Genomic DNA, 14,418 nt, shown 5'->3' on the forward strand with positions numbered 1-14,418 from the left:
TTAAAAGATGAGTCGTGTCATATTCTTTCTTTTTCTTTTTCTTCTCAAGTTCTACAAAAAGACCAAAACCAACATTGTGTTACTAAGAAGAATGGTCTTTGTATCCACAGTAGCGTGCTCCTCAGAACTAAAGAGCTCCATTGTTGTAAAAAAAAAAACTATTAAAATCACAATGGGTGTTGGTGTCACAGAGGAATCGGGCTTTGACTACACACTCCATGTTCCTTGGTTTTGGTTTTTCCTGGGGTTTTCTGAGGATAAGAAAAATACAGAACATCATCAGATTTGTCTTTTAAGCATAGAATACAGTTTATATTCATGATTGGCACCAAGCAAAGAGACTCCTACAGAACAAATAATCTACCCATGAATAAACTATGATCATATATACTTAGCAATTTGGAGAAAAAACAGTCAGGACTTATTACATTATTATTATTATTATTTTTAATTGTTTCCCACACTCACATCTGTGTCAGTTGACTTCTTTCTTTAAACGCAGATACTGTTTTTATTCCACACTCTGACCCACTTAGACATTTATTTCAAACCACTTGAATTCTCTGTTTTATTTGATCAGCGCAGCCTTTATTCATAACTCTCCTGAACTCATGCTTGAACTACTAACTGTCTTACCTTAATTAGGCATACACACAGAGACACACATTTAGATTTCCACACAGTATTCAGCTAAATGAGGCCTCTGAGTTGTACCTGATGAACATAGCGTGTTAAATAACAAAGCTATATTAGATTTTATCAGTTACAGCCATAGGTGATAAGGTACAATCCATTTTGTTAGAGTATTTCACATAACTGGCTAAAAGCTTGAGATTTTCATGTTTCACACTGTTTGATCCAACCATCACAAACTCGTATTACTCATATAGCTTATTACACTTTACTTTCAGTTTTCACCCACTTTTAGAAGTAGCTGCCAAAATTGGAAGCTTTGCAGTTGGGTGTCTCTAGTTGAAAAGTTCCTTGAGTCATAGTTAACTTCAACGATGGAAAATTGTGATTCCCTTAAGCTTGTTCCTTTTTTATTTTAATCAAAAAACTGATATTTTGTAATGTGTTTGTTAATCTGTGGTACTGATGATTTAGCCGGGATGATCCAAGCTGTAAAACTGAGTCACATAATATACTCTATAGAGAAATAATGAGATATTTACTTTTTATTTTTGTGAAACTCAACAGAGTGATTTAATAATGAAGAAAAACAATTTCTTCATTTCTCTGCACCACCTTCCCTTTGGCCTCTCTGTTCAATCTAACCCCTCCTGTCTCTATTCCTTTGCTTTAGCGTTTTCTGCCTTCTCCCTTCTTCCACTCTTGATCTCCTTAATTTTTCATCTGTCATTCATTCCTTCCCTCTGACTGTGCACCTCCCTCTCTCTTCACCCCCCCCCCCCTCCTCCTCCCTGCTACTTACTACTTCCCTCCTCACCCTCTGCCACTTCCTCTCCTGCTCCGCCGCCCACGCCTCCGTGTTCTCTGCCTTCCTGGAGGATCGTGAGTGTGCATTAACAGGCCCACTGATGAGATCAATTATCTATCAGCATTCACAAAACGATTGATTTAATACCCCAACAAACACACACACACACACACACACACACACACACACACACACATCTCTCCCTGCACTGCAGCGCTCCTTTGTCCTGTGGGCCTTGGGGAAATCGGACGCTCTCTGAGTACGCGGTGAGCCTGATTGTGTTTGTGAAATGTTCAAGTCGTGCCCTAAAGTGGGAGCTGTTTAAGTGTGCGTTGTAAGAGAATTTGTGTGTGTGTGTGTGTTCCGTCTATAAAGCTAACCCCTCGTCCCATGGGCTTACGCAATGGGGAGAAGGCTATTATTCTTTTATCATTCGGCTTTTTGTTGTCACTACATCCCTCTTTGACTTTTCTCCCTGTTGGCCTCATCCGTCATTCTTTCCCTCTCGTAATACGTTTGATGCCCCCTCTGCCCCATCCCTCCACTTCTCTTCCCCGACAGCGGTGAGACGTTTTATGGGTTGTTTGTTAAAGTGTAGAGGCATAACCGGCTCCCCCGTCTCCCCTGTTTCCTCTCCTCTGCCTCCCCTGCAGGCCCACAGGGAATCGCTGGGAGTGCAGCTTTTTCCATCTTTGCGCCTCTTCCGTTGCATGATTTAGAAGCAGAGGCTGCGTGATGCATGCATGTGTGCGACTGTGCCGCTAGACAACACTCACACACGTACATGCACGCGCACACCAACACACACAGACTCCCCAGGGCGCTTAATCTCTCCCCCTCGCCCCCTCTCCCCCTTCTCCTTTTTCATTATTTTCACACAAAAACAGCAGAAAGCTTATTCACAGACAGCAGCACAAACATTTAACTAAACATGCACTTAATACCGAATGTCATCTTTTTCTCACATGCACACACACACACACTAAGGAGGCGGTGCATTGCTCTGTGTGAACACTGCATTGGTTTCCCCTCCATTGTCCTGGGATTGGACAGTTGATGTTGCAGGAGGAAGGAGAGAGAGATGGAGGGAGATGGAGGCCTATAGCTCCAGCGTTCACTTTCCATTTCCTGCACGCACACGCTCCGATCCTGACAGAAGAGCGGCGCTCATTCGCTCACACGTAAACACATGCAAATGCAAGCACTTACCACCACATGGGGAAACATGCAGAAAATATATTTGTTTTTCGGGAGGGGGGGCGTTAATATGCATATGAAAGGGGAGAAGGCAGTATTTTCTGCCGCCTCTCCTAAGACACCAATTACTGCACAGAGACCCTGTCGTTTATCAGAGGCTCCCACCTGCAGTAAGCATGCGTGGCTCTCAACCTCTGGATTATTGTATTATCTCTATATACAGCGTCGGGAGGAAATGCCGCCCGTGGTTTACTTGTGTGCATATCAGCGCTGAAATGTCTCATTCATGGGAATATTTTATATTGAGGTTTTTTCTGACAGGATTGTTAAATAGCATGGCCTGTGTTCAGTTATTATGTTTCAAATTAGACTAATCAAATCACGCATGTAAAACAAAAACCTTGAAAACAGATTGTTATTCAAATTTGCTCAAATACATTGATTTGGGCAACAGGGTTTTGTAAAATCACAATACTTATTACCCTTTCTTCACAATAAAGTCAATAAATCATCATATTGAATTGAAATGATTATTTAACTGATCAATTAGTCGATCGACTGAGAAATTATTGGCAACTTTTATGTCAATCAAGCAAAATTCCAAATATTAGCTTTATTTTTTATAGCTTCGTATTTTGAGGATTTGCTCCTTTTCTTTATCACGTGACAGTAAACTGTCTCCAGGTTTGGTGCAAGGTTGTCTTTTACAAAAATACAAACAATAAATACAGCATATAATCTATATAAATTAAGTGTATAAGCCAGTGGTCGGTATCAGACAGGTATGGAAAACCAAGCACATTGATTATGGAGCAAGTGAGTAGGTGAGTGGGGAAGACTTGGGTTGAAGGTGGGAAGATATGAAGTCAGTGAAAAGACAAAGTTGGGCAGAGGAATGAAGGAAAGCATGAATAAACTGTGACGAAAACAGAAAATGCTTGAAGAGCAGACATGTGGATAACAAGAGTGATGAGGTGTGATTATAATATGAAGAATTATGCTGTTTAATTGATCTAAGAAGCAAAGATCTTTGTGCCTGTTTGGGATCTATCTTTTTCTTTCATCACTGGATCCAACCCTCTAATCCGGCAGCATTAGTACTGCATATCAGATAAAGTTTAGTATGAACAATAAAGTGACGGTTACTAATGATTTGAGTAGAAAGCCTCTCTCTCTCTCTCTCTCTCTCTCTCTCTCTCTCTCTCTCTCTCTCTCTTTCCATGATAAGCGCTCTCTCATCACTCTCTCATCTTCGCACCGTCTGACATGATCTAATGAGCTGTCGAAGTAGGCCATGCACCCACTCTCCAAAGTGATAAACACTGTGCTCTGCGTAGTCAGCCATTCACAAAATGAGTTTAGTTACTGTACTACCTCACTTTAGCCACGTTATATCTGGGATAATGAGTGTTAACGTGCACATTAGTGTCCTGGTTTTTATCGTATTTGGGATGCATTGTTGACATGATGCAAAACCTGCAGGCTTGTTTAAGTTTCTGTTAGAGTACATGCTCAGAATAAAAAGAATACTTCAAAACCCAATTAATAAGTCCATAGAGTAATGAGTCTATCAGAAGAAATAAAATGAAAGTGTTCAATTGCTATTTAATCATTACTTCCCCCAAAGAGGGTTTGTTTTCACTGCTGTCTGTTTGTTCATTGGTTGGTTTTTCTGTTTGTTTGTGAGCAAGATAAGACGGAAATAAGTGTTTCATTTGAATGTAATGTGTTTTGACAGTTATTTAGAGAAAACAAGACATAAAGACGTCATCTGGGACACTGACAATATTATATTTCATGGATTCAATGATTAATAGAGAAAATAATTAGTAGGTTAATTGATAATGGGAATATAGATAACTTAGTTTCATTATACATCAGAGGTCAGTTCCACTACATATTGCAGCTTTTCACGTTCAGTCCTCGTCTACCAGGAACTTCCCTTTCTGGCTCCTCAGGACTATTTCTGTCCATCTGAACGTATGACAGTGTGTACAGGGATAGAGCCACGCGACAGCCTCTTCTTTATATTTACATGTAAACAAAACAGAGACCTCCATCGGTGAGCGGAGCAAAATAAAGCACAATTAAGTCAAGACGGTCAAAGAGCAGAGGGCAAAGACACCGAGAAAAAAGGCAGAAAAGACAGAGATCAACAAGGGAGGGGAGACTTTGTTTTGTTGCCTGGCAACACAACATCAGTCACTGTGTTGGGTTTGAAAAGGAAATGAGGATGTGAATAGTAATAGTATGAACCTGGTTTTGCCCATTAGGATGAGAAGAAGATCGTAAATCACTCAGTCAGATGAGCAAACACTTGACTCATTAAATTGGGTCGAGAAATCAATATGTAACATGTTGGATGTATACAGACACTAGTTTTACATCAACTTACATCACATTTGCCTCATGGGGCACAAAAACATCCTCTGCTTTAAACCCATGACTCAAATGAGAAAGAAAAATAAAATAAAATAAAAATATATACTATTTTACCTGCGGGAAAAAATGTACATGCCTCTCCAGGAAGTAAAGAAGTGCAATAGATGTTGCCTGTAGCAGAGCATGTCAACTAAATATTTACAACACTGATGAGAACTGGGTGACAGCTCTACGTGGCCACAGCTGCAATCCTGATGAACCTAAATGATACAGCTCTTCTAAAACCTGTTCTAAACAGTGAAATCTCAAGATCTCTGCATTATTCCCTGAAAAATTTACAAAGATTTAAAATGCCCTGATACATGTTAAGAAAGTGAACAATAAATTCTGAACTCGCCCTTTAATCCACATCTTCAATTCACTGGCTTCTTCCCAAGCCAAGGCCCCATCGCTCCACCAAAGTTGGTGGAAATCACTTTGGAAGTTTTTTTGCGTAATCCTGCTAACAAATAAACCAACAAACAAACTCAGGAGTAAACTTATCTTCCTTGGCTGAGGTCATTATTGTTTTATAGGGAACACTGTGGACACATATTAATGTACAAAGTGTTGTGGAGCCCACAAATGGATATAGCTGTCACCCAGTTCTCATCAAACTCTCAGCAAGGAAGCCAGTAAGAAAAGCATTTCTTTAGGTTGTATGATCTTCCACAGTATACATTCAGTTTTCCACCTCCTGTGTTTCCCTCACATCGCTCACGATCCTCAACTGGAACCATTTCACTCTCGTAACGTCTCCTCTCTAAGAAGAAAGAGGTGAGTCAGCAGGAGACAGAAAATTGGAGCGATAAGTAGAGGGTGGCAGATAAAAAAGAACATGAAAAAGGCGTCTTTCGAGCAGAGGGAGGTTGGACCAATCATCACAGACTTAATTATTGTTGATTAAAGGACTGTGGAGACGTTGATAATCCACAAAGGGGAAGGGTGCTTGTGTTCGTGGAGAGGACTCGGGCCACTGTTGTCACACAGAGGTGATGCGTCCGCCATGGTTCCTCTTCTGTCCGCGATGACAGCCATCTCTAATGTATTTATGACCTGCTTATTACTGTCTGCCACAAGTCATGATCTGTCATGGTTTTAAACGTGTCTCCGTCTGTGTGTGTGTCTCTCTGTCTCTCTTCTCAGCTGATTTCCAGTGACGCAGATGGGGCTATTCAGAGGGCAGGACGCTTCAGGGTGGAGAATGGCTCATCGGATGAGGTACACAATTTAGTATAATACACTTTTGTGCACACATGCCCAATACCCATTCACTTAGCGAGGTAACAGATGAACAACACCAATTTATGCAGTAAATGATGCATGAGGGTTGTTTTGTTCCATTTTTTAAAAATTGGTTAAACATATTCAAGCGTAATTGCATTTGGTAAATCGATTTGAGTTTATGGACAAAAAACTAAAATGATTGCAATTATAGTTTTTCCTCTTGTATCTGTGTAAATCATACAGAGTTTGGACGGTTACATTTATAATGTATTTAACTACTGATTACTGAGTGTAATCTGTTAGGTATTCAGCTACATTACTCGTTAAGGTGAGTAACTGAACCCAGGAGTAACTGATGGTGATTTATATATTTTCTTGACCTTGTATTATTTTAGAGAATTATGTAAGATTGAAAAACACAAATCATCTTAAAAGGACGAGCAATTGTTTTGATATGTAAATCTCTACATCTCCATTTTTTTCCCTCATTAAATATTTTTGCCGTTTCTGGATTTAAATTATTTATATAAATAAAAAATGAGCTGGTTTGAGGCCCACGTTCAGACATATTCCACCTGTTATTAGAAGTTGCAGGTTCTAACGGGTTCGATTCAACAAGTGACAAACGTAAAATGGTAAATACTGCTTTACTGAATGAGCTGCATTCATTTCAAAACTTGTAAACTGGCCAGAGTTTTGATATTGCATAATGCATATACAGTATGTAATTAAAAAATATGGATAGCATACAGTTTATCTTGAAGAAGAACCTCTGATGACGTGTCTGCCACAGATGTAATGATCTCATCTCGACCCTCATTATCACTGTCTATAAGACACTTAACCTGTATTTTATATTGATAAATTCATCAATATTCATCGACCTGCTGCTCATGATGGTGAATCTGTTCTTAAATAATGTAGATGGTAAGCCTTTACTGTAACCTCCTCCTATTCAGCATTCATAGTTAGTATATAAACATTTAAAAAGCATATTATAACACTGTAACTCTGCTCGTGCTCTCCCATTACCGAGTGTAAGAATACATAATTAATGACTATAAAATAAAACACGGCTGTACTAATATAAAATGTCTTCACGGGATATAAAGGTACTTAACATGAACACTTTTTTCATGGGTTGTAAACAATGTACAGAATGTTCTTTATAAATAGGGCTCGGCAATAAAAAAATCAATTAATAATAATACAATTTTCATCAATAGAAATTAAAAGGAGGAGTCAAAAATTTGTGTTTTAACTTAAAAGATTAAATAATGTAAAATGTATCTTGATATTTGATTTTAGATAGTGTAATGTGTTCCCACCGAGGTCAATAAAGTTCTTCTAAATATATTTCCACCAACTACATCTGCTGTCATCATCGTCCCAACTCACTGTAGACTGACAACATTTAACAGCTTTGTGACAACCTGGCCGACAGCCAGCTTCCTGTCCTATGTCCGTTAAAAGTCATGTTGAATTCCTATAATACCAGCGTCCTGCCAACATCATGCTTAACAAGCTCTGGGGAATAATGTTTTCAGCTATGTTTCATGTTTATTGCAACATCACATCTTAATGTGATTCCATCCCATGCCTTTGTCTTGCATAATTGCAGTTTCTAGGGTGGCAGATTATAAAAGACAAAAGGTTCTTTTCCAAAAATCCACACTGTAAAAAGTCAGACCATAGCTCAGTGTGTCTGTGCTGTGTGTGTCTGCTTCCCTGCTCTGTATCATGACTGACCATCCTGATGACAACATGGTGTGTGTGTCTGTGTGTGTTTGTGTTTGTGTTTGTGTCTGTGTTTGTGTTTGTGTTTGTCAGACTTCGGACTACACTCCAGGAACCTGGAGGAGAACCGATGTCCATCTGGAGAATCCAGAGTACCACACCAGATGGTTCTTCAAATACTTCCTGGGAAAAGGTCAGTCCTGCTCCGCTGTGCTCTGTTCCTGCTCACACACGACGTTAGTGTGAGATAGAGGGAGAAATTTAGGGGCTGAGGTCGAGCGGGAGCATGTAAGCCGCCCGTCAGATGCTGCAGAAATAAAACATCAGCTGAATGCATTCCCCCGTTCCACAGGATGCTTCTTATCTTATGAGGTCAGCCTCGTCCTCATGCCGAACCGCTCTTCATTCAAGGCCAAAACTTGTTAGCATCCAGTCATATCCCCACTGAGAGTCTCAACTACACTCTCATCCCACACGCCACCAAGGGAGGACGCCCGTGGAGGACACGCAGCCTCAACACAGGGAGCAAAGGCTTGCCTCTAACAGATACACATGTAAGGTCTGACTGTGAGCTTCTGAAACCATTGAGAGAAGCCAGAGATCATTAAAAACATAGAAATGGTCATTCCATCATTTCACTGCTGTCATTAACATCTCGCCTGTCCGTGTTGACTTGCTCTGGCTCAAATCAGGAAGCAGACAGGCAGGGATAAAGGACAGAAGATGAGATCGGTGCAGATAATTGCGAGGCAAAGTTTGGCTGCAAAAAGTCGACAAGAGGAAGAAAAGAAATGCCCCTTTTTTGCTGGGGTCATGTTGTGATCATGCTGTACGGCATGGGCAGTTTACAATGAGCTGTGTCCCGGCTCTTGGCTCAACCTGTTGGACTGCAGCTGGGCCATCTGTGTCTCGCAGCCTGAGCGGAGCGACTGCAACACACGACACAACACGTTATGTACTCCAGGCCAGTTATTCTAACACGAGAATATCCTTTCTGATTAAGCACCCAATACAATGGATGGATGACCGGGGATCTTCACAGACACCCAATGATTTGACATCGGAATGATAAGGCAAAGATCAGTCACTAAATCCGTATTTTATTGGGATCTGCTTCACCAAATTGCACACACTCATTAATATATTTTTCCTAAACATGCCTGATTTTATTTTCATCAAGACATGAATGAATTATATGAAATGCCGTATTTTGCAATGTGGAAACAAATATCCTGGATCCACCCCCTGACCCAGGTCCACACCAAAATGTTATCGGTTCTGAGCCAAGGCATTTGTTTTTTACATTTTGACTGATTTCCAAGGGAATAGTTCATGGATCTTGATTAAAAGGCACATTTAGGTAAGTGTGTGAAATTAGGTGCAGCTTGATTGAATTCTAGGGGACTGTTTGGCCTACCCTGTTGGGATCTACCCCGACCATCTATCCTCCCACCAAGTTCCATGGTGATCCATCCAGTTGTTATTGCGTAATCCTGCTAATTGACAATCAAATTCAGATGAAAACATAACCTCCTTGTTCATCTGTTCTCTTGCATCAACTGTTGCGATAATTCCTGATTGTAGAGAATGAGATTTCTCACACAGAGAATAAACTCAAGCCAGCTAAACGAATAAACATATAAATGCAACTCAACCTTGCAAAGTCATTTCTTTCCTGCAGCATAAAAAAAGAGCTAATGGCAAATAAACAGAGCTGGAAACCAAATGGAGAGAAGGAAGTGAGATTGTGGAAACAAGGGAACATTGGAGGAAAAGAAAGAATTAGACAAAGGAAGAGGAGTACTGCAGGCAGACGTCCTGCGTCTAATTGGGCTGGCGGCTCTGTTCAGGCATTGTTTCGGAAGATGTTACCCTGTCAACCAAAGAGGCAGAGGCACGAATGTGTGACTCTGCTGTGGTGTCGTCAGGCGATCTTTCTTTGTGCCAGTGTCACACACACATACAGAGAACTGGACATAGGGGGATGAATAAAAGGGAAGACAGGACATAGAAGACAAAAGAAGAGAGACAGCAAGGGGATGAAAGGGAGAGGATATAAATTAGTCGTTTAGAACATGAACATATAGAAATCATCTACATGTTCGATATCCAGTGTATATTTGTAATTTTACATAATAATATTATATTATTTCTTTCTCCTTCAGTCCACCAGAACTATGTGGGTACAGATGCAGACAAGAATCCCTTCTACCTGTCAGTCGTCCTCTCGGACCAGAACAACCAGCGGGTTCCTCAGTACAGAGCCATCCTCTGGAGAAAGATGGTGAGTGATTCACAGTACTCTGTGCTATTTCATTTCTTAATTTAATAATGGATGATTTTAACTATTTGTACCTCAAACTGTTCTGATCCCCATCTGAGGAGATAAGAAAGGAAATATTTGTTTGGCGGAGCTACGGACAACTCGCACATCTGAAACATGACAAGAGGCCTGAAGTACGGGAGGAGTAGTGGGTCCCAAGAAAAAATGCTCGGAACCAAGAATTTGTTTTATCATATGTAAAATCGTAATCTGAAAAGTCACTTTTAAAGGAGATGATGCTTTTTTCGGGTTTAACTTTTCCTCTTTTGTTGGGGTTGTTTGTGAATGTAAAAGGTCTAAGTAAAAGAGTCCAAAGTCTGTAGGAAAGTGAGCTTCACTCCCCCACAGAAAATACTCAAGCTCCTGAAATGCTTCGTCAGTAGTGAGGCCGATACTTTGATGTCACTCATCCAAATTCCCCACATTTGCCTTATACACGCATAGCGGCTAGTCTGACACTCAAGTATAGTAAAACTACCATATGATATTAAGTTCAGTAGAAAATATACATAATTACCTTACTTGACTCCCCCACAGGATCTTACCATATCAGAAAGGCAGGTACTGAAACTTTTTTTTCTCGGGGACACAGATTAATCTTGAATGTGCGCATCTTCAGTCGCAGCGTGGGTGGTATTTCTTCTGTGATCTAAATATAAGAAGGCACAAAATGGCATCTTGAGGGACTATGCTACTCCAATTTGAGTCACTGCGTGTGTAGGTGTGTTTGTGAGGGAGGAACGTGTGCATTGTTGTGTGTTGGTAGTGTGGTGACTCAGCTTCATAGCTCGGATCTAATTTTGGTCACCAGACTCATCTGGAACCTGATTAGGGTGCTGCACCTCCGCTGCCTGATCACATTGATTTGTCTTGTTTCTGTCAGACTCGAACCGGTACAGGATGTTGTTGTTGTTGAACAGAACAACTTTGTTTGGCTTGAACTTCCCCTGATTTAATTTGTTTGGCTAATTGAAAAGTACGTTGTGTGCTCTGAATATCCCTCAGGGTATTACTGAGGTCGCAGGGTATTTTTTTTTTATATTGCGATGCGAATCTGCAGCAGGTTTGTGGCTGGGTAAACCTTTAAGATCCCACCTCCACAGCCTCACAAGTCATTCTTGAGAAATATGTTTTGATCATGAGTTACTCCTCAAAGAAAAGGCCGTTGAAGCCCTCAGTGCAAACAGTCCATAATCCCTGATCTATGTCATCCTTGTCAGGGGACTCTGAAGATCAGCCTCCCGTACAGCCCGACCAAAACACTATCGGTCAAGTCCATCCTCAGGTGAGAAGTGCAGCCTGGAGCTCCACACTGACACACTGCACTCTGTACAATATATGTACGAGACTTAATCTTGTAATTCATAATAAATAAATCTAGGCCCTATCACCCCTATTGGTTTTCACTGATATCTTTTTTTATTTATTGTGAAGAGGGGGGGTAGATACATTTGAATAGCTTCTAACTTTTCATAGGTAAAAACAATCTTCAGATATGTATGTTTTAAAAAGACATATTTTCTGGTCAGTCAGATCTTCAACAATAGTTTGACTGTAACAGGATGAAATAAGATGTATGAAACATGAGATTATACGTTCCTCAGGCTGAGCAGCGTCACTCCTCAAGCTCTGAATGAGTACAAGCAGGAGGAGAAATCCCCTGTGTCAGGTGTCATCTCTCTGTGAGCCCCTTTGGGCTGTTCGTCTTCCATTAATCCCTAAACACCTGCTATCTGTTTTCATCACTACTTCCCTCACTCCTCCTTCTCCTCCTCTCCCTCCTCCCTCTGTCCCTATTCCCAGTGCAATGAACATGGACAGGTTTGAGAAAGGCCCCAGGGAGATCCTCAACCCTGAGATTCAGAAGGTGAGAGCGTCAACCTGCTCTTGGTGAAATGTTTACACTGGTCCGTTTCATGCCAAGTCTGCTCAGCAGCACCGAAACTATATGGGAACCTCGGGCTGTGTCATCTGTACCTGCGGTGCTAGTCAGTGGAGATTATAACAATAATATGAATGTCTTCTTTCTTCAGGATCTGCTGGTGCTGGAGGAACAGGAGGTATGGAATGACACTGATTAAATGTGTTAGGCTAAATGTTGTTGGGGTTTTTTTTAAGTATCATTTTCATTTATTCGGGATGGAAACTATTTCTTTTGTTAGGTTTTAGGTTCCCAGTCGTCTTCACACGCCTACATATCATAACAGATACCCACATTGTTGCGTCTTTATCTGGGAAAAGAATGCTGTGGAGGTGGGGGGGCTGGGAGAGCACCTTCACCTGAACCAGAGGATCAGTCAGCGCAGGTGAGAGCTGTTAGCTGATTGATCCTCAGCTTTAAAAGGGAGCGGCTGAGCTGTGTCAAGAGAGACCCAGACAAACAGGACATGAGCGAAGTCACAGAGAGACACAGAGACATGTGGGAGAGACATTGATCTGCAAAGCTTAGACCTTTAAGTTTAGTTTAATTTACGTTTGCTGACGTGTGTGTTAAAGGTTCAGTGTGTAGAATTTAGTGACATAAAGTGGTGAAGTTGCATGTGGCAGCTGAATCCCCCTGACCTCGTCCTCCCCTTCCAAACATGAAAGAGAACCTGTGGTAACCTTCAGTTTACATAAAAACTCAAAGGGTGTTTAGTTTGTCCAGTCTGGGCTACTACAAGAAACATGGCGGCCTCCATAGAGAGGACCCCCCCCCCCCCCCCCCGATGTAAATATACAGTATTTCAATATAAAGGGCCCAAATAAATAAATAAAAACAACAATTTGTATAATTTAGATGAAACACACTTGTGAAAACATCACTCGGATTATTTTGTATTAAAGTTCTGTCAATAGATCCCTTTCACTGAAATCTTACACACTGGAACTTTAAAAGACAATAAAAGAATGTTAAAACCTGAATGTTTTTTCTCTGGCTGCTGTGGTGAGAGCCCCATGACATGGTCAACTGCCACAAATGTTATCTTAGATTTGCAGGAACTACAGTTTTGCTTTCTAATATTACACCATCTTTACTACGCCGCTGATGTAAGTGCACAACAAATATATTGAAGTCTATTAAGTCTCTCTTTAAGTCGAGATCTATCTTTAGCCTTATTTCTAGGGAAATGCTAGTAATTGGAACCTCTGTTTGTGAAAAAACTTCATAAATTGTTGATTACTTTGAAACCCTCAAACACTCAACTATTTTTTAGGGTTCTGTCAACTTCAAATTTGGTGTCCTTTTTGCCAAAGACGGCCAGCTCACAGATGACGAGATGTTTAGCAACGGTAACTCTCATTATACTTTTTCAATGTCCAAACCCAGTGCAGGGATATTTTGACATTTTGGAAAATGTGTTTCTTCTCTTTCTTGCCAAGAGTTACTGTAGATGAGGAGATTCCAATCTTGCATATCCATGTCCAATATGAAGCTTTAGTTTTAGCTTAGCAATGGGAAAATGCTAGCCTGGCTGCTAGCTCGTACTGAATATTTAATAGAGAGACAAGAGCGTTATTAATGTTTTGAATCTTCTGGATCTTCCCCAAGTCACAAAATAAATAAATAAATGTCTTTCCAAAATGGTCAAATATCCCTTTACAATAAAAACAGCACCACAACAGAGGATAAAGCCACCTTGTGTGTTTCAGAGACGGGGAGCGAGAGCTTTGATAAGTTTCTCAATCTGCTGGGTGACAACATTACGCTGCAGGGATGGGCAGGATACCGCGGAGGGCTCGACACCAAGAGTGAGTGAGCGCACATCTGCTGAATTGCAATAATAATTGTCGTCATTTCAAAAAAATAAAAATAAAATGGTAATTTGAATAAGCCAATGTTTACTCTCTGTCGTTGTCTTGTTTCTTTGTACCTGCAGATGACACTACAGGAATTAAGTCCATCTACACAGTGTATCAGGGCCATGAGCTAATGTTCCATGTGTCCACCATGTTACCCTACTCCAAAGAGAACAAACAGCAGGTCGGTGGCTAACATGTTAAACAAAGATGGTGAACTTGATAAATATTATACTGTATGCACTAAATGTCAGCATTGTTTATTAAACTCAGTGTTGGCTCTTCACCACCT

General features: G+C 40.7%; 1 protein-coding gene across 6 annotated transcripts in view; it reads left to right on the top strand.

Annotated features, from left to right (window-relative positions):
* garnl3 (GTPase activating Rap/RanGAP domain like 3) overlaps positions 1-14,418 on the top strand; it is a 66,200-nt gene that overhangs the window by 30,983 nt on the left and 20,799 nt on the right. For all 6 annotated transcript variants that reach the window (XM_034602272.1, XM_034602265.1, XM_034602271.1 and 3 more), the window contains 9 exons: positions 6,206-6,280; positions 8,117-8,216; positions 10,189-10,307; positions 11,567-11,631; positions 12,150-12,213; positions 12,380-12,406; positions 13,544-13,619; positions 13,980-14,078; positions 14,207-14,310. In XM_034602272.1, coding sequence (XP_034458163.1) covers positions 6,206-6,280; positions 8,117-8,216; positions 10,189-10,307; positions 11,567-11,631; positions 12,150-12,213; positions 12,380-12,406; positions 13,544-13,619; positions 13,980-14,078; positions 14,207-14,310 — 729 coding nt within the window. The remainder of the gene's footprint in view (positions 1-6,205; positions 6,281-8,116; positions 8,217-10,188; positions 10,308-11,566; positions 11,632-12,149; positions 12,214-12,379; positions 12,407-13,543; positions 13,620-13,979; positions 14,079-14,206; positions 14,311-14,418) is intronic.

The sequence above is a fragment of the Hippoglossus hippoglossus genome, chromosome 12 (genome assembly GCF_009819705.1).
Source record: "Hippoglossus hippoglossus isolate fHipHip1 chromosome 12, fHipHip1.pri, whole genome shotgun sequence".
NCBI lineage: Eukaryota > Metazoa > Chordata > Actinopteri > Pleuronectiformes > Pleuronectidae > Hippoglossus > Hippoglossus hippoglossus.